The 20,153-nt window shown below is 29.2% G+C and overlaps 1 protein-coding gene across 23 annotated transcripts in view; it reads left to right on the top strand.

Moving 5' to 3' along the window:
• LOC106788411 overlaps window positions 1-20,153 on the top strand; it is a 102,175-nt gene that overhangs the window by 64,422 nt on the left and 17,600 nt on the right. For 9 of the 23 annotated variants that reach the window (XM_014751641.1, XM_014751639.1, XM_014751627.1 and 6 more), the window contains 14 exons: window positions 3,022-3,184; window positions 5,299-5,424; window positions 6,688-6,859; window positions 7,853-8,008; window positions 10,488-10,633; window positions 13,382-13,435; window positions 14,369-14,437; window positions 15,651-15,740; window positions 16,298-16,360; window positions 17,071-17,296; window positions 17,402-17,521; window positions 17,678-17,785; window positions 17,893-18,075; window positions 18,362-18,458. In XM_014751641.1, the coding sequence (XP_014607127.1) occupies window positions 3,022-3,184; window positions 5,299-5,424; window positions 6,688-6,859; window positions 7,853-8,008; window positions 10,488-10,633; window positions 13,382-13,435; window positions 14,369-14,437; window positions 15,651-15,740; window positions 16,298-16,360; window positions 17,071-17,296; window positions 17,402-17,521; window positions 17,678-17,785; window positions 17,893-18,075; window positions 18,362-18,458 (1,773 nt within the window). Of the gene's footprint in view, window positions 1-3,021; window positions 3,185-5,298; window positions 5,425-6,687; window positions 6,860-7,852; window positions 8,009-10,487; window positions 10,634-13,381; window positions 13,436-14,368; window positions 14,438-15,650; window positions 15,741-16,297; window positions 16,361-17,070; window positions 17,297-17,401; window positions 17,522-17,677; window positions 17,786-17,892; window positions 18,076-18,361; window positions 18,459-20,153 lie in introns of those variants that run through there. The other 14 variants (XM_014751625.1, XM_014751622.1, XM_014751621.1 and 11 more) reach the window with 14 other exon arrangements.

Raw genomic sequence — 20,153 nt, 5'->3', positions numbered from 1 at the left:
TAAATAAAATGAATAAAATAAATCGTAACTAAAAAAAAAAGAGGAAGAAGCAGTTTGATAAAAGTGAAAGAGAATTTATTTATTTATTTATGTATGCGTGCGCGTGTGTGCGTAGATTCTTTTTATAAGAACTTTTTATTATATCGTTCGATACATTCTATTTCGAATGAAGAAATAACTCAAATAAAAATCAAATAAACGATATTTGTTTTTTTTAACTAAAATTTGTAACAAAAAGATGACAAAAAAATGGTAAAAAGCTAACAAACAAGGAATAAATCTCCTTTCACTTGTTGTGTCACGATAAGATACTCTCTTTAATTCTTTTTTTCTTTTTTTTTTAACTTTCACTTATGATAACTACTAGGTCAACCAATAAGTAATGTTACAATTGAATGACATACCAAGAATCCTAAAGTACATTTTTTTTTAAATCAATCGCTTACATTTTTTTTAAGGAATATTTTTTTTTTAATTGTAAAAAGGTTCCTAAGTTGTTTATTTAATATTGTGAGACCACAAACAATTAACTTAAACAGAGCAATAGATTTTGAAAATCGCCTAGGGATTTTTGAATTAATATTACCCAACATTTTGAACCTATTCCAAAATTAAAATTTCTATATTGTTTATTGTTAATTACAATAAATTATATTTAGATACTTACTAGAGTAAGAAATTATCGATTGTGGATACGTAAAGTTGACTGAACGCAACCATAAGCAAAAAGTAAATTCCTGTATATTAGGTACAGGTAATTCCCACCTGAGAAACTAAAAAAAAGCAGAACGAAAGACAATGAAATTAAATTACGAATTAACTTTTTCCTATCGGTAATTAGAATTCTATCTATTTAGAGCAACAATATAAAAAAAGGTTCATTCGAATTCTCTTTTGTGATTGGTCGTTCGAAAGGTGATTCTTAAAGTAAACTTCTTTTTATCGATCACTTTCTTATTATTTTTCTTGTATTAAGAATCTTCACACAACAACCTTGATGATAAAAATACAAATTAAAAAATTGAATAATTATTATCTAAAAATAATCTACTTCTATTAAAAATAATCTAACTTATAAGAAACTTTTTTTTTTATCAAAGCATAGAAAAATTGTTGAATTCAATAGTCATAGGAAATTAAATAAAACTTCATTATTTTTAAACATTATGAAACAATATTTACCTGAATATAATCTTTCTGAGTAAGAGTGTACATATGTAAAGGTGAAATTTTTAATTTCTTTTCATACCATTGATCGATCTTCAATGTAGAAAACTCCAAAGACACACTTTTAATCAAACATCCAAAAATTATTAGAGAAACACATATAATGATATTAGATACGAACATTTTTATAATCCTTACTTTCATTCATTACTTCTCACGATTAAAGCAAATCTTTGACGAGCATGAAAAATCTCTTCTGATTGAATTTTTTTGTTGAATTTAAATTGGAAAGAAACAAAATTCTATATTAAATAATATTTTTTACGCAAAAATCAAACTGAACGATGATCAAAATAATTGTAATATTTAATTGAACACGACACTTTGATAAACTTTATCTTCTTGTTCTTGACACTTTGCTGTAATTAACAACAAATGAAATTTAATTTTGAAACTCCTATTCCTCTCTCTAATTCGTTCACCTGTCGTAATTGGACCGCTATTTTAACTCTCTTTATATTTTTTTTTGTTTTCTTTCTCTTTCTTTATTCCTTTCTTTTTAATTTAAACTAATCCAAGAATAGAAAAAGCACGTATTACGTTGCCGAACGCACTGCATGAGTAACAACGACTAAGAAAGGGAAATAGATGGGAATCGGCAGAGCCCGTTTGCTTTTACGCTTGCTTGAAATCAAAAAGAGGGAGTTCAACCTCCTGACGCATACCTTTACCATATGGTTTTTTTGTCATTAAAGAAGGGATACCTTCCACTTTTTCTTTTTTTTTTTCTCTTTTCATTTGATTTTATTTCATTGTTGTTATTAATTTAATATTTAATTGAACACTTAACAACATATAATATTTGAAATTAGTGAATTAGGTGGACATTTAAAATGTAATAAACAGGCAAAAATATAGAATTTATCAATGCAAGCAGTGCGAAGATATTTTTATAAATTTAAAAAATAGAAAGAACAATTGATTTTTATTTTTTTATTGCATAAGTGAATCTATTAAGATTTTTTTCCACGGTGATAAATTATTATACGTACTAATTGGAGAAATAGAATAATTTATATTCCTGGTGTTCTTATTTATAATTTCTAAAAATTTTATGAAGTATTTTAATTGGAGATTTTTTTTTCCCCCGATAAATTTAAGTGATGAAACAAAAACATTTGATTGTATATGCAATTGGATTTAAATTTCCTACTTGAATAAACTATTATGTGCGCTTGAACAAACCAGCGAGAAAGCAAACATAGAGATTGGAAAATGGTGAAATCGAACCGAACAAAATGAAAACTATTTTACGAACGTGTACTGTAAACGTTTGCTTCGTTAGAAAACTCCTTTTTTTTTTATTCCTATCATAGAGAGTTTATGAATTTCAAAGTTAAAGAGTAATTTTCTTTATCTATAGGAAGAAATAAATTGTTTATCTATTATCTATATCAAATAACAAAAAGTAAATAATTATTTAATATAATATATCTCGACTTTCTATAATTAATAATTATTTTATTAAACTTTATAAATCTTTTTTTTTTATCAAGTACAATCACGCAATTCGATTTCTCTTTTCTAATAATTGTACTTTTTTTTATAGAAGAAAGGAAGTATGTGTTATAAAATAATGTGGCTTATTATCTACTCATTTCAATAACAATTTTTACAAAATAACAATATAATATAAAATTGAAAAATATTAGAAAATAAAAATAATAAATCAATACGAAAAATAAAAATAGATCCCGTATTTCTACACATGAGTTTGTACTTCCAATCCCTTTCAATGATTTTATTTGGTACAAAAATAAATGAATAATTAGTTGAATATTTGTGTATTTTCAGACAGCAAAAAATTCGAATTCCGGTAGTGGTGGATATTACGTTGGTGGTAGTAGTACTTTACCTCGAGGTGGACCTCTTTTAAGGGCGTATAGTCCAGCAGCATCTTCTGTTGTAGCAGGACCAAATGCAACCCCAACCCAACCGAAGCCATTATCTACACCAGGTATTACGTGCGCTAAATTGTTCATTCTTTTTTTTTTTTTTTTTTTTATTTAAAATTGCGCACAACTAAATAATTTACGAATGATCGACGAATTTTCCTGGCCGATATTTCCTCGTGAAAACGGTGTCTCTTAGTCTCCAAGAATCGAGAACATTTTTTTTTATTTGCTTTTTTCCTCGACTACAACAATAAAAACGGATTCGGATCGATCGTCCAATGGAAAGCCGCGCTTTTTACGTATTTACGTGATAATCAAATTGTTGTTGCACCCTTTCCATGCTTTTCATAATATTCGATCTATCGAATTGTTCACAAAAACATTGAGCAATAAATTCTGCAAAAATATCAATTTTACCTAATAGTATCTAATACTATACTATTATATGAAAATAGTATGACATTTCAAAATTACTTTTATTATAAAAAAAAAGAAAAACATTATCCATTACTACAATTAAGAATAAAGCAAGAACATTACTTTTAAAAATTAGAACAATTCGATAGAAATAATATTGAATAGTGAAATATTTGATATCTAAATGAATATGTATATTCAAAAAAGAAAAAAAATTAAAAATAAATAATGAAATATTTATTTAAATATAAAATATAATCAATACTGAACGTTAATCGACTAACAACAATTAACTCGAGCTCTAATATATATATATATATATATATATATATAAAATATATAAATATCTGCTATTTATAATATATCTCGTATGAAATCATATAAATTAGTTCTATCCAGCTTATTTTATCCTAGCACGTATTTAACATTCTCTCTTTATCATGCTACTTTCTATCATATGCTTATATATAAATAAACAACAATTTTTTTTTGTTTTTCAAACCGAGCATCCCAAAGCAAACTCGTGCACAAAATTTACTTTCAAACGATTCGTTTTGCTCGATATAAAGTAATCAGTGCAAACAGTTAAGTTTCGATCGAGAAAATTCGATGCCAAAGTCCTTTTAAAGTACTCAACAGGGCTCGAATTCGAAACTGGGACATTAACCGATCACAACCCCTTTCCATCTTTCTAACCACCACCTAACCTAAACTTTTCTTTTCCAAGTTCCCTACCAATTCAACCTATTACGTCACTTCACAATCCTATCCTGATATCGACTAATTAAGGCCACTCGATTACCCACCCCCAACCCAACCCAACTGATCTCCAAAACACTACCTCAAACTTTGCAGCTGATTACTAACACACGTTAACAAATAATTAACTTACACGGAGTTCCAGTAAACAACTACTTTCTCACCTCCCCTGCACCCCCCCCCTCACCCCTTTGCACCCCCTATATACTCACCAACAACTACCTTGTAAACAAACAAAATTGAAGAACATAATAAAAGAGTCAACAAGAGAGAGAGAGCACGCAACTTCCAAATGATGCTTCTTTTTTGTTCGAGCTAATATATTATTTGTTTATTTTATGATTATTATTATTATTATCCTTGTATCCTCGAGATCGATAAAAAAACGAATCAAAGGGACTCGAGGCACCGTTCCGACTTGGACAAAAAAATCGCCTTGTCCGAGATTTCTTCAGATTGAGCTAATTGATTATTTATGAGGATGTCACCTAACTGCATATGTATGTTTATGTATGTATGTATATGTGTACGTCTTGTAAGGAAAAAAGATTGGTTATTTAATAGTAGGATTGTTTTAGTGATCTTCCAAATATTTCAATTATTATATTTTTTCATTTGATTTTTAATTTATAAGTGTTTGAACTTTTTATTTGTTTTAGAGTATGGTCATACAAGTAATTTACTTTAATCATTAATAATTCCATATATTATTTTTTAATAAAAAAAAAAAAAGTCCTACAATTGAATATGAATATTTTTTGCCTATTTAATAAAATCTTAGCGAGATAAAGGAAGAAAGGGTGGGTGCGTTTGGTTGGTAGAGAGACGGGCGGTGGAGAAAGAAAAAAGAAAAAGAGAGAAAGAGAAGAAGTACGATAGTTGAAGTTGATTCTTCTCGTTTGGCCAAAAAATAAATACATAATATCTCTCGGCTTCAAAAGTATTTCTCTCTCTCTCCCCGCGAGACATTCTGTTTGATTTTTTTGGATGGATGAATTAGGTGGTGGCGCGGTGCCGCCAGCCAAGCCGCTTCGAAGCTACCAGTGCGGCAAAAATCCCCTTGGAAGTCTTGGGGGCTCTGCTCGTTTCTCTAGAGACAGCTCGGTCTCCCTCTATAGTATACCAGGTCAGTAGAATCCTTGAAAAAGAAACCAAAAAAAAAAACAGACAGACAGAAAAAAGAATAACCAAAAGAAAAATACGAAAATCTTCAAAAAAACGGACGAGCAGGTGGAACGTCTACTATTCTATCAGAAACGCCCAAGTTTCTGTATCATCGCGTATTTTGAAAAGTTCATAACTTTCGGGGGAAATACGTTCGTACGAGGAATCGATATTTCGTCCAATCGGAATGCCCTCCGTATTTTATATACATACATATATAGATATATTAAGTGATACACGAAAGTATTTGAACACTTCCCATGAAATACTTTATTAATTATAATAAGTATATTATACAACACTTATACCGACATATTATTAACATTGGATGAGGGAGATATGACTCTCTAAATTATATTAAGTTTAAAAGCAAATCTAAATATATATACAATAGTTATGATAATCGAAGTATGGAGTTCAGAAAAGTTAGTAAAGAGTATGCATAATCGTTTACAAGATGTTATTCATGCCAAAGGTGGTATTAAATACTTCAAAGTTATCTGTTCAAATACTTTTGTAGCGTCGGCAATCTCTTTACGTTTATAAGAAATAAATCATAACTATTGTATATATACTTTTTTTGATTTTTGCTTGAAACTTTATTTATATAATCTAGAGAGTCATATCTCCATCCAATGTTAATAATATGTCGGTATAAATGTTGTATAATATACTTATTATAATTAATTATTTCATGGTAAGTGTTCAAATACTTTCGAGAGTCACTGTACGTGTATATGTATATAGATTTTATATTACACACAAAAAATAGAAACCTTTTGCAAAAGTAGTGTGCATCGTCATCCCCCTTATAAACAAAAGTACATATATTAAAAAAAAGATCTAAATCATGCATTTAAAAGAAACAAAAAAAACAGTAGATTTGGATTGACCTTCCATAAGCACGCCTCCGAAACCCGTATTATTTATTTTCTATCCTCTATTTCTGTCGTTGATGACGTAGTCGTTGAAAAATCGCCAATTCATACTATGTACATTATCTACAATATGTAATGTAAATGCGATCCAGTTTTCACTTGCACATTCGTTCGGTAATTTGCTCGAAACATTATTATGTATGCTTCCCATAGAAAGATAAAATTAAATAAAAAAATAAAAATAGATTAAGATTTTCAAATAAAACACGAAGAGAAAGATAATATTGAAATTAACAACGAGATGAAATGTTATTTAATCTTACGAATTACGATAAATCATCCCACAGATCGATTACACGGAGAAAGTGGTTATATGAGCAGTCCTGAACGAGGTGGTGGTGTTGGATCTGCTACCGGAAGGTATCCACCTGGTCCCTATAGTACTGGTAGCAGTTACGAAGAACCTTATTATTCGCAGTACTCCGGAACAGTTACACCTGTCATCGATGAAGAAGCAAGGTGAGCGGAGTTTCTCGAATTCTTATGTCTCCTTTTTTTCTCTCTTTTCACATTTCTATATATCATCGATATTTCTCTTATTATTTTTTCTATGTACCTACCTCTATCTGTCGTCCCTTTTCCTTTTGGGTAACAATCAAATATCAAACTATTATTTCGTATTTAATAATTACCTTAACCATCATTTTCCACGCTTACGTGTATTTTAAAAACATCAAGGTGAACGGAATCACCCTAAAGTTTTTTCTTTTTTCTTATCTATCATCTATCTTGGTATATTTTTCTACCTTTGTCCTATTCTCGTATTAAAATCGCTTACTAAATCATTTTCCACGCTTACATGTATTTTATAAACATCAAGGTGAACGGAATCACCCTTACGTTTTTACTTTTTTCTATCTATCATCTATCTTGGTATATTTTTATCCCTTGTCCTCTTCTCGTATTAAAATCACTTCACAATCATTTTCCACACTTACATATGTTTAAGAAAAAAATCTAAGCGAACAGAGTGATGTTTTTTTTTTTAACTATCATCTATTATCTTTTTCTCTTTCTCTTTCTTGTCCTCTTACGGTCCAATTAAATCTATTTATAAAATCATATTTAAAAATCATTGAAAAAATAACTCAACCCACTTATTAAAATTCTATCTAATTGATCAATAAATTCGTGCAATTTTCCTCGTATTATTTAATTAAATATAGAAATGAATACTGATGATATAAATAAATAATAAATTAGTTTTAATTAATTTCTACGCATAATAATAATAGTACTATTTAGAATAAAATAGGAAGACAGACAAATTTGTTGGTCAATGATTATAAAAAATTAGCCGATGATAGTTCTTCATGAAATTCGGTATGGTGGGTATATCAGATTGGAGAATGGGGGATAAAAAAATAAAGATACAAAAAAAGGTGGTTGTCTAAGATGATAAAATGGATAAAAGCACCCTTGGATGACTGATAGCGTGGATGTGTATATCTGTTGTGGGTGGTGCAGCGATACGGAGCTATTGGAGGAATCTTACAGCCTGTACGGCGTGAAACCACCAGGTCGACCACCTTCTGGACCCCCTCGATCTCCGTTCATACCACCAACGGCAGCCCCTATACCCACTGGACAGAGCTACGACGCTACTCGGTATTCACCTAAACACTCTGCCCTATATCGCATTTAGTTTACCTATCCTCGCTTTTAAGCTCATTCTTCACTCTCTTTTTTATTTTTATTTTTATTTTTATCTTTATTTTTTTTTTTCCTCTCTATTCTCGTATCTCATGCACCGGGATTTTCTTCTATTTTTTTTTTTACTTTTTTCTTTTATTTTCAATCATACACACACGCGTGTTATATTATGACATTGGAATAATATAAATCAACAAAATTCAATATAAATCATAGAATGAATTTTTAACAATTTTGTTTAACTTTGTCCACCACTTTCGTAATTACCGGGACATCTAACAGACACATATATACATACGTATATGTACACTGATTTGAATCTCAAAATAAATTCGATAGGAATTTGACCAACTTTTACTTTTTTCTTTAGAAACCGTTTAACATTTTTTCTTTTCCCTCGTATTTAACATTCTTACGTTCTTTTTTTTTTCTACTGAAAAGAAAAAAAAAGCTGTTTTTCCGTAACTATACCACATTTAATCTCTTATTAGAGTAAATAGGTTAACTTTATTCGATTACTTTAACATTTAACACCTTACATTTGTTTATCTCTAAAGACAAACAATTATTTCAATATTCTACATTTCATTGTAAATCTCATAAGAAAATCCCGGTTTTCTTTTTTGACAACAATTTTATAAATTCCTTCATACTCCATAAAAAAAAAACAATAAACAATTTAATAACAATATCGATACTCGAATCGATCATTTGCAAGATTTGCAAGAAGAAAATGATTGCATGTTGGGAAAAGGATGCTGATGATGACGATGATGATGATGATGACGACGATGATGATGATGATGATTATGATGATGATAATAATGATGATGATGATGATGATGATGATGATGAAAATGATGATGATGAAAATGATGCTAGAAGAAGAAGAAGCATGATCAAAAAGCAAGAAAAATTAGTCGTGGAAGAAACGCCCTAAATTCTTCACCATTTTCTATCCTTATTTTATTTAATCCTTTCGTTGACAAATAAATTAAAACATAAAATAAAAAACTATCCTCTTTCTCTCTCTCTCTCTCTCTCTCACACTTTTTAACTTTGTCGATAATCGCAGCAGTGGAATGCAGCATGCCGATTAGCGGACTTAGCAACAATAACAGCAAGAAAAAAGCTGTGAACTTTCGAATACGACTTTCCTAATCCTTTCTTCCCTTTCTTCTGTCCTTTTTTTTTTTTATTTTGTTTTTTATATTTCTTTTAGACGAAAGAAATTCTATTTTACGCATAGGAACGATGCACGTGTTTTATATGTTGCTATGACGAATATTCAATCCGATGTTAGGACATGATCGTCATTCCGTGTAAATCAAAACAAAAAAAGATTACATTTTTTAATAACGAATGCAATGATATAATTTAAATGTAAGCATTTTTTTTCCATTGATGAAAAATGATGTTATTAGAGGATCGTATCTGAAATGATCGAATTTGTTGTTTCGAATTATAATAATAATATTGCAATTTATTTTTGTTATAAAAAAAACGAATGTTTTTTTACCGATCGAATAATAAGAAATATGAACAAATTAGACTCGAACAAATGAACCTTTACAAGGCCATTAACAAAATCCAATTGAAAAATTATTTCTATTTGCAAAACCACGTGGCTAATATTAATTGAAACATAGAACTATTCTCGCTCACTTTTCTACTTTCTTTTTTTCTTTTACTTAATAATAATTCTAATATAGAAAATGGATCATTTTGTTCATTAATTCATTTTTAATCATAAAATAAATCCCAATTTATCGTATGATAAACAATATTCGATTTCCTTTATTTAGCCCATAAATAAAATTGTCAAAAAAAAAATAAACATTTCGCTTGTTATATTGTTAAACTTACAAAATTTGGCTTTATGAAGAATGAATAAAAGCAATAATTTAAAAGATCACATTTAACTCGATACGATCCTACTTTTGCTTTAAATGAATGTACGAAATATATATCGAACCAAATAAAATAAAATAAAATTAAATCAAATAAAAAGGACACGAACGTGACGATGTTTAGCTTTGCCTGCGCTAAATATTTTAGAAATCATGTATTATAGTTATGTGCCAGCCGAATTATGCGTTATCGTCTATTATCGATAGAATATCTGATCAGTAGCAGCGCATCTTGTAAGATATTATTCCCTTTGCAAAATGAACGAACGAACGAATGAATGAATGAACTATCGTAACATATCGATGTTTTTACACCTTTCTCGAGGAATGGCTTTTGCAAAACCAAACAAACCAAAAAAAAAAAAAAACAAACAAACCAAACAACCCCCAATGAACCAAAGAAACCCCTGCCACTCCCCCACCAAAAAATATTTCAACAAAATAAAAAATATAAAAACAAGTAGATATAATTATTTCAATTAAATTATTAATCATACATCGCAATGATTGTTTTCTTTTAATAGGATAAGGGTGGAACACATGGAAAGACAATTGGCTAATCTGACGGGTCTGGTTCACAAAGCGTTGACACATGCACCACACACGAGCCCATCACCGAGAGACTACTTACAGGTTCCTGCAGGTCGTGACCCTTATGCGCGAACTACAGGTACGTTCGATCATCCTCCGATTCTAATTCCTAACACGTTCTCAAATTTCCAACAAAATTAACAAAAGAAAGAAGATAAACCTTTCCTATCTATCTTTCTATCTATCTATCTCTATCTCTCTCTCTCGCTCTCTCTATCTCTCTCTCTCTCTCTCTCTCTCTCTCTCTCTCTCTCTTTCTATCTTTCTCTATCTTTCTAACATACATACACATACACACACATACGTGCATATGAGCCATTCATTAGCCAATCAATGAAAATATTCACAATTATTTGACCATTTTATAAAATAAGAAAAATACCATGGTTATTGTTGGCTACCATGTCCAATATTTATTGATGACTTAAGTCAACAAACAATTGGAAAATTGAATTTTATGATTTAGTTAATATTCAAATTATTTATATTATAAAATTATGGTCACATTATTGTACTTAAATATATATGTATATGTTACCGTGAAAGGCAAAAATTGGAAAATGTCAAAATTCACATGGTCGCTTGGTGTATGTCTGAAAAATTCATTTATAAAAAAGAAAACTCACAAATACGTATTTGGTATGTGTTGACAAGCGACTATGTGAATCTTGACATTTTCCAATTTCGATCTTTCACGGCAATATATATATATATATATATATATATATATTTTCTTTGATAATAAAATTGTATTTAATTCTAAACAATCGAGTTAATTGTTTTTGCCTATGAGTGACTTATATTTTAAACTAGCACACACACACACACATACATATATATCTATATAAGTTTCAACAATGAATCTATTCTTCTCCCTTTCCTTCTTATCACAATCAATACAAAGTTTTACGAATTTAATTGCTATCTTAGCCGCATACTTTGTTTCTCACTTATTTCGAGAACCATTTATCAAAATCAAATCGTAATTATCAAACTCCTTCCATCTATTCGACTCTATTCTAATTCATATATATGTATCTTCAATCTTTTCTCTCTCTCTCTCTCTCTCTCTCTCTCTCTCTTTCTATCTCTATCTATCTATCTATCTCTTTCCATAAAATCTAAATCTAAACCAATGACCGTAATATCATAAATGTATCTGCAAATTATCCACATTGTTGTTAATATTTCATTGTCATTTCATTTATTCCTCTTCCAACCTCCTTCACCCATTCTTCCCACCTCGTCATTTTCTTTTTTTTTTTTTTTTACTATTCCTTCAATTTGATTTGACCATAAAGAAAATGATTTCCATTGTCCTTTATTATTATCGCAAAGCGAAAAATAAAGATAAAGAAAAAAAGTATAAGCAAATCGCGTTATTCGGGTTTACTCGATCAAATAAATTCCGAGATGCGTGCTGAAGGCAGATTACTCTTTTATTGACGAAAAAGAAGCGATTGTGTGTGGATTAAATACTAGAAGAAGAAGAAGTTCGCGAGCTAAGGTATGACACACTCTCTCTCTCTCTCTCTCTCTTTCTCTCTCTCTCTCTCTCTCTCTCTCTCTCTCTATCTATCTCTCTTTCTATCTCTCTTTCTATCTCTCTCTCTCTCTCTCTCTCTCTCTCTCTCTCTATGTATCAATCTCAATTTGTTTTAACATTAAATCATTTATTGTAAATCGTACGCAAATTAAAACGCGATCGATCATTACTCATCCATAAATAAGAAGAAGAAGAATTTGTCAAAATTCAATTAGAAAATGAAATTTCGTTTACATGTATATGTATGTGTGTGTGTGGGTGCGTTGGTTCATGTGTATGCGCGTATGTGTTAATTCATGTGTACCGGTAATTATGACTGTGGACTAATCAAAGTAGAAAGATTGAAAAATAATTGATTGTATGATTTATTTTATATATTACATCATATAATTATTTATATTATATATATGTTACCGTTATAACCGGAAATCAGTCGTTGCTAGTAATTCCTCGGCATTCTCATCAATGCAAAGAGCATTCCGATGAAAACTTATATTAAATTAAAGTACACTCTTTTGTCTACGCGTAGAATAGTTTGTCGAGTTATAAATTTAGGATGTAAACTTCAAAAAATGTCAGAGAATGCAATGCTGTAAATTGTGCATCTTTGCAATCTCTTTTCCGACTTCGTCTGAAGGCTCTTTGGATTCATAGTAATGCCGAGGAATTACTAGTAATGACTGATTTACGGCTTTGATGGTAACATATATATATATAAAATAAATAATAAAATCACAAGGTTTTTTTTCAATATTTCGACTTATTGTCTAGTCCATCGTTATAATTACCTGCTCAAATATATCTGTGTGTGAATTTTTATAAAACGTGGGGGTGTCTGTAAGAGATTTAAAAAAAAAAAAAAAAGAAATCAATTACTCTGTTTCACAAGCTCCGCTGAAACACAAAAAAAAAACCTGAAATAAATTTCAAAAGATCGTGAAATATAAGAAAGAATATAATTAATTTGATAAAAATCATTTACACAGGTAACCCATCGTGTATAAAAATGTAAACACATACACGTACATGTATATGTTTAAATTCGTAATAAAATTGGATAGAATGTTGGAAATACGATATATAACGAAAGGTAGGCAACGATTAACGAAATAAATTGTTCATATCGTATTGTCTTAAAAAATAAAAACATGTTTCTTATCGTTGTTTGAATTTCGTCTAAATAATAAAAAGATAAAAATTAAAAGAACAAAAAAAAAAGGAAGAAAATAAGAACCCTGCTGTACAACTGCTTTGTTATTCTGACTAATGCAAATACATCAGGCGCCGGGGATGAGTTCGACAAACATTCTAGCTCCAGCTCTGCCTCACTGCCAGGTGTGTCTCTTCATCTTCTCTATCTTCTATTTATTCTCCTATTTATTTGCTATATTATTGCTGTATTTAATATAATAGAATACATAAAATTGATTCTATTATTATTATTATTATTATTATTATTCATATCACATAATATATGTGACAATAATTTATATGAGTGGTGATACCAACAAAATTTCGACAAATTTATTTTTATCTTTCATTTAATATTCTCATTATTTACATTATCATTTATTCAAAAAAATCATTGATTTATATGAGATTAATTTTGTCAATTTTTTTCATTTAATCCACAATCATAATTAACGACACTTATATACAAAATGTTTCAAAATATGTTAATTCTAACTAAAGGAGTGGTTTCAGTAAGTTCAAATAAGAAACAAAAATTCGTATAATCGTAGAGATATACAATTATATCCAATCACACATAATCACTACAATCAATAATACAAAATCATATTGGATATAATATGAACTTTCATTCTTACTTTAACGTACTAAAACCACACATCCCTAAAAGGACAATTCTGGCACACACAATTCTAACACAACTCTGACGAAACTTTGACGCACCCCTGACATACCATTGTACGTACTTCATTTTTTTATCACACACACACATAATATTTATTATTTTTATTAATATTATCATCTCATATTATAATTTTAATTTAATTATAATTATTATTACGTTATATAATACGATTATTCTATTATTTATTGTTCTATTTTAAAGGTGTATATATACGTACATACATAGTTTCAATAACTTTGCTATTAAATATTAATTTACGAATACTATTTGTTTCTCTTGGTTTTTAATTTTAAAATACATATGTATATACCTACATATCACCACGTTTTCTGTCTCTATCATTCTCACGAAAAAAATCTACTACGACGCGATCTACGCTGTCAACATTTAAGTCTGTCAAACTACCGTTACAGATGACTCATTCTTAAGGACAGATGTTAAACCACCGAAATTAGGCAAAGGTGCGATTAATTCACATAATGACATTTATATTTATTTATATAATATATATAATATATATATAATATATATTATATATTAGCTTTTTTGAACGCTGCACTGCTAGCTCTGTCAATCACCGTTGCACGATTTCGCACACATCAAATTTTCTATTATTTCTTTTATCTATCTATCTATCTACCTCTATCTATCTATCTATCTATCTATCTATCTATCTATCGATCTGTCTATCAATCTATCTATCTTTTCCTAAATTTCTATCTATCACATTCTTTCTTTCTTTCTTTCTCATTTTTTCCTTAATTCCCCCCCCCCCCTCACCCCTTCGTTTCTCTAGAAATTCTCTACATGTTATCATTGATTTAATTCGCTTTTGTCAGCATATAATTATATTTACACCATAATTCCAATCGATTTGTCATTGTTCTCTGATCTTACAGCACCATTCAAGTTCTCCTCTCCACCACAATTTTTTTTTCTTTTGCATGTCGCCACATCTAATTGATCCAACAAGTTTTTAACCCTTTGAACTTTGACCTCAATCTTGTAAAATATATTATTTTATGTGTCGGGTATGGTTAATAATTAATATTGAAAGCTCTTTTTTTTTTTTTATTAATATTCAAATAAATATAATTCTATTATTTTGCCGATTAATATTTGGTTCGTTGTGAAAATATTTTCATTAATATTTTTTATAACGAAAATTTCAACGTCGTATATAAAAAAAAAAGTCATAAAATATGAATGAATAAAAAATAGGTGCAAAGGGTTAAATTAGCCGACAGAAAATAAAAAATACAAAAAAAAATAAAATGATTGCACACGTAAGTTAGTTAGAAACAAACTAACCGAACGATGATACCAAAATTACAGCACTTCAATTAGATATTTTGTTCTCTAAATTATTATTATTATTATTATTATTATTATTATTGTCTCTATCAAGCTTGAAAATGAAACAAATAATTAATTAATTCTTTTGATATCCAAATTTTTGAAGTGGTTTTTTTTCTATATAAACGCACATCATTTTATCTCTTCGCACATAAATATGAATTTAAACAATACATAATATAAACATATGTATAAATGCAAGCTATTATTATTATTATTATTATTATTATTATTATCGCAAAGATATTATTTTTTTTTTTCAAACGTATTCAGAAATCACCCTAAAGAAAATCTATTTTTGATCGACATCTATTACAGACAAGTCGGTGTCCTTTGAAAAGTCAGTGTCCTTCAGTGACGAGCCACCAGATATGAACTCACCGAAACAACATTCCCCTCAGCACGCAGGTAATAAAAATCATCAAACACACCTACACGTCATTTCACCATTGATTTCTTTTTCTCTCCGAGCATGTTGTTTATCGTTAAGTCAAACGATCAAAATGGTTCTTCAATTATTTTCTCTTTCTTTTTTCCTTTCACCATCATTTTCTCTTTCGCTCGAACGATTTAATTAACAATTAAATTAACAATTAAACTAATTGCAACAATTACATTTATCGAGATATATTTGTTTAATTCTTAATACAACAAAAAAATAAAAATAAATAAAGATAAAAATGTAATCCGTTTGGAACGAGCGAAAGAAAAATATGAAGGAAGAAGAAAAGAAAGGAAAATTGAAAGAAAATGTAAAGTTCAAGATTACATATTACGAAAGAAACAAAACAAAACAAAAAAAACAAGAAAAAAGCAAAAAAAGAAAATGAATATGGTTTGAATCTCTCGACGAAAAAAAAAAAGAAAAAAGAAACAAATAATTGATAGAGAGATAACTAACAGAAAAATAATAATATCTCTAACACCTTCTCGTACGATTGTGTCCAATGCCTACCATCGACTAGCGGATACAAAGCCTACGAAACCGGCAATCAAATCCTCCACGTTGCCGAGGATGTCTTCGCAAGGTAATCAATACAACCAAATCTTGTATGCTTTCAAATATCATCGCCAAAATTATTCTATGTATATGTACGTAATAATAATATCCTTTATGTGCGTTGATGCGTATGTGTGCATATGTATGCGCGCGCGTGTTTGTGTGTGTATATACCTAGAATTCGTAACATTATAATAATTAATCGTCATATGGGTTTGTCATTGTCTTATTCCTCCATCGTCTTCCTTACCTTAAATCTGCTTAATCCAATTACTCGATATAAATTATAAGATATATGCGAAATACAAAATAAACAATAATTATAAGTTAATATATATATCTACACGTATATTATTTGTATTTGTAAATGGATAAAATTGCGTTGGTGAAATTATTCGATGGTTTTTGAAAAGTTAAAGAAATTGATTTTAGGATTTATTTTATTAATATCAATTTAATATGTAATATGTAATATTATAACAATATATTACAGTATTACAATATTATTATATTACTTAGGTCCACCTTCAATACTTATATATTACCCCTGCATAATAATAATTAATATTATATTATGTCTTCGTGAATATTTATTTTTTTACGTCTGGGGAAAGCTTCGTAGAGTAATTTGACAATTATATTTTTATTTTATATTTTTTTTTGTGTCCAAGTAAATACTTAAATATTTATCTTCATTATTTATTTGAATAAAATTAATATAAAAATGGATGATTTCAGAACGAGAGAGACACAAGCCAACGCCACCACCAAAACCAGCAGCCTTGGTAGCTGGTCAATATGTCTACCGTGATTTAGCCTTGACACCAGAGATGTATAATCAATTGAGAGGATTACAGAAAAAAGCTAAGGATCTTAGACAGGATGTTAGGAATCTCCGACGCTTGTCACAATCTCAAGCTCATACTATACGTGAAACTATTAGGGATACTTTCATCACGATCAGGTATTTTTATCTTCTTTTAATACTTTGCTATCTCCTTTAATGATTCATGGAAAAAAAAAAACTATGAATAATTTATTTACATTTTATTTGAATAATATTTTTCAGAGCAATGTTATTGTCCGGTGGTGATGCTGCTTGGACAACTGGTGATGCCGAAAAAGTTCGACTAAGTCGAGAGGAAGACCTCTACAAACAGGAAATGCTTAGGCTGGAAAAAGATCTTACGTTAGTCCTTACTTTAATTCAATATTTCCATACACAGGGTGTCCTGTAACCGATGGTACAAACGAAACAATAATACAAATTACAAAGAAGAAACCTTTCAAGATATAATCAAATATGAAGAAAAATTAATTTTGTATTTTGAATAAAAATTTGTAGCGAGCTCGAGAGTACGGTGGAGGAACTTCGTGGTAACGTCATCAATAGAAAAACACGTGTTAATATGTCAGACGTGGAAAATATGGCATTGATATTAAATAAATCGAGGTAAAGAAAAAACCATAATCACATAATCTCAAAATGTTTATTTAAACTAAATTAATCTTATCTTATGTTTATTAAATTAAATTATTATTTTTCCTTATACGTTTCAGCACAGCCGTGGCGGATCTGAAGGTACGATTTCCAAGTCTACAAGAAGGTATGAAAGGTCTTTTAAGTTCGGAAATGGAAAAAATCGTACGAGAGGAGAAGTTCCTAAAGGAAGAACCTGAACGATTGGAGTCTGCATTGAAACGTTGCAAAAAATTAACGGGAACGCTCGTTACGCTTAAACGGTGCGTTTGTTTCGTTCCTATGTCCTCGAAGAGAATGATCTCTTATTAAGAATTATTAATAGATATACCTGTGTGTGTTGTTTTTCATTGATAGAAGTAGGGGGAATACAATCTTCGTGTTTGAGTTTCTTTTTAGATTATTATTTTAATTACTTTCAACTAGATATGCAATCTTATTATCTTTTAGTAACGTAAACCATTAATTTTTTAATAATTATATTTTTATAATATAATATAAAAATGAATATAAATAAATATGAAATGATTGAATGTGGTTGGCTTTCAGCTTGGCCTCGGTGCAAGAGCAGCGATTACCAAATGCAGCAAGCGTAGATGCTGAAGAAACACCACCTATAACACCAACATCTGCACAACATTCAAAGGTAACGCTCGATTGGCCCGCTCGCTCGCAAAAGCTCGCTCACTCGCTCGCTCGCTCGCTCGCTCTCTTTCTTTTCTATCTATCTATCTCTCTCTCTCTCTCTCTCTCTCTCTCTATCTCTCAATCTCTCTCTCTCTCTCTATCTCTCAATCTCTCTTTCTGTCTTCCATCTTAAAAGATAATAATAATAGATACGACAATAAAAATTTTTCCTTATTATCCAAGACCCCAAAAACAAAAGTGTTCGTTTAAAACGAGAAAAAAGAAATATAAACGAGCCACGAAATAATTTCCTTCTCTTGCAATCTTCTTTTCCAATTAATTTCAAAACAAAAGTAACGAAACAATTAAAACATTATAGTTTTCAAAAAAAGAAAGAAAAAAGAAAAAAGATCCTCCATCCCTGCAACTCCACCTCTCTTTCTTTCTTTCTTTCTGTCTCTCTCTCTCTCTCTCTCTCTCTCTGTCTCTCTGTCTCTCTCTTTCTCTAAATAATTAATCCTCGAATCGATCATCCTGCATCCTCCCAAAAGAAAGAAGAGAAACATACAAGTAAAAATAAGTAATATGAGATTTAATGCATGATACGATTTTCCTTTAAAAATAATACCATAACTCTAATCCATCCTTCTTTTCCTCCTGATATTTAAATTAAAAGAAAAAAAAACAATAATAAAGAATATTGATAAAAATCCTCTTTCAATCTTGAAAAAGTAAAAAAAAAGAAGAAGACACGACGAAGAAAAGAAAGACGAACGAATATCTTTTTTTTTTTTTTTGAATAATCTAATAAAATATGATCGAAGAATATTATTAAGCGCGAGCCGACCAGGCAAATTGTTTTCTTTCCTTTTTTTTTTTGACTTTTCCTTTTTTTGTAAGACTTATGTTTTTTATTTGTTTTTTTTTTTTTTTATATTTTTGTAACTTTCCTTTTCTTACACGCGTTTCCTTCGTCTCCTTTTTATAAGTAAATTAATCTTCAATCTCTCTTTTCTCTACTTTTCTCCCATTTAAATAAAAAAAAAAAAAAACAAAGAAATAAACAAAAAAATATATAAATGGACGTACGGCACGCTACGCTTTACACTCGAAAATTGTCCGTTCATCGATCACAAAAATGATAAACCTAAAATGAATCTTATCTATTTTTTAATTTATATCTTTTTTTTTCGTTATAATAAAAAAAAAAAAGGACAAAATAGAAATAATTTCGATAATCGAAGAAAAGACAAAAAAGAAAAAAGAAAATAATTCGACGAGACAATATCATTTTTTCCTAACAATTTTCTTAATTTTCTTATTTTTTTTTTCTCACCTTGTGAATCCTCGAAAAACCCTTATCATCCTTGACGGTCATCCGACGAGCACGTTTTTTAATTGTAATCAAAAATAATTCAATTAAATTAAGTATTATAAAATAATAAACGTCGCGTATCAACGTTCGAGCTTCGCGTGACACTCAACCGCTTATCGTAGATACGTATTACCTCTATATAATATATAAATTTATATATTTATATATACATACATATAAACACATATTTATATAAACTAAAACAGTATGGGAACATATAATTATATACATATATAGGTACCCAAAAATACATATATGAATCGTTTTCTATGAATGTGGATATAAGTTCATTATTGTAAACAATAAAAAAGAGATAACATATAATTTATTTATAAAATT

Source organism: Polistes canadensis, unplaced genomic scaffold, assembly GCF_001313835.1.
Source record: "Polistes canadensis isolate GaletaPanama2010 unplaced genomic scaffold, ASM131383v1 scaffold_139, whole genome shotgun sequence".
Classification (NCBI taxonomy): domain Eukaryota; kingdom Metazoa; phylum Arthropoda; class Insecta; order Hymenoptera; family Vespidae; genus Polistes; species Polistes canadensis.
Note: the sequence above shows the minus strand (reverse complement) of the source record. Positions and strands in the feature narration are given on the sequence as shown.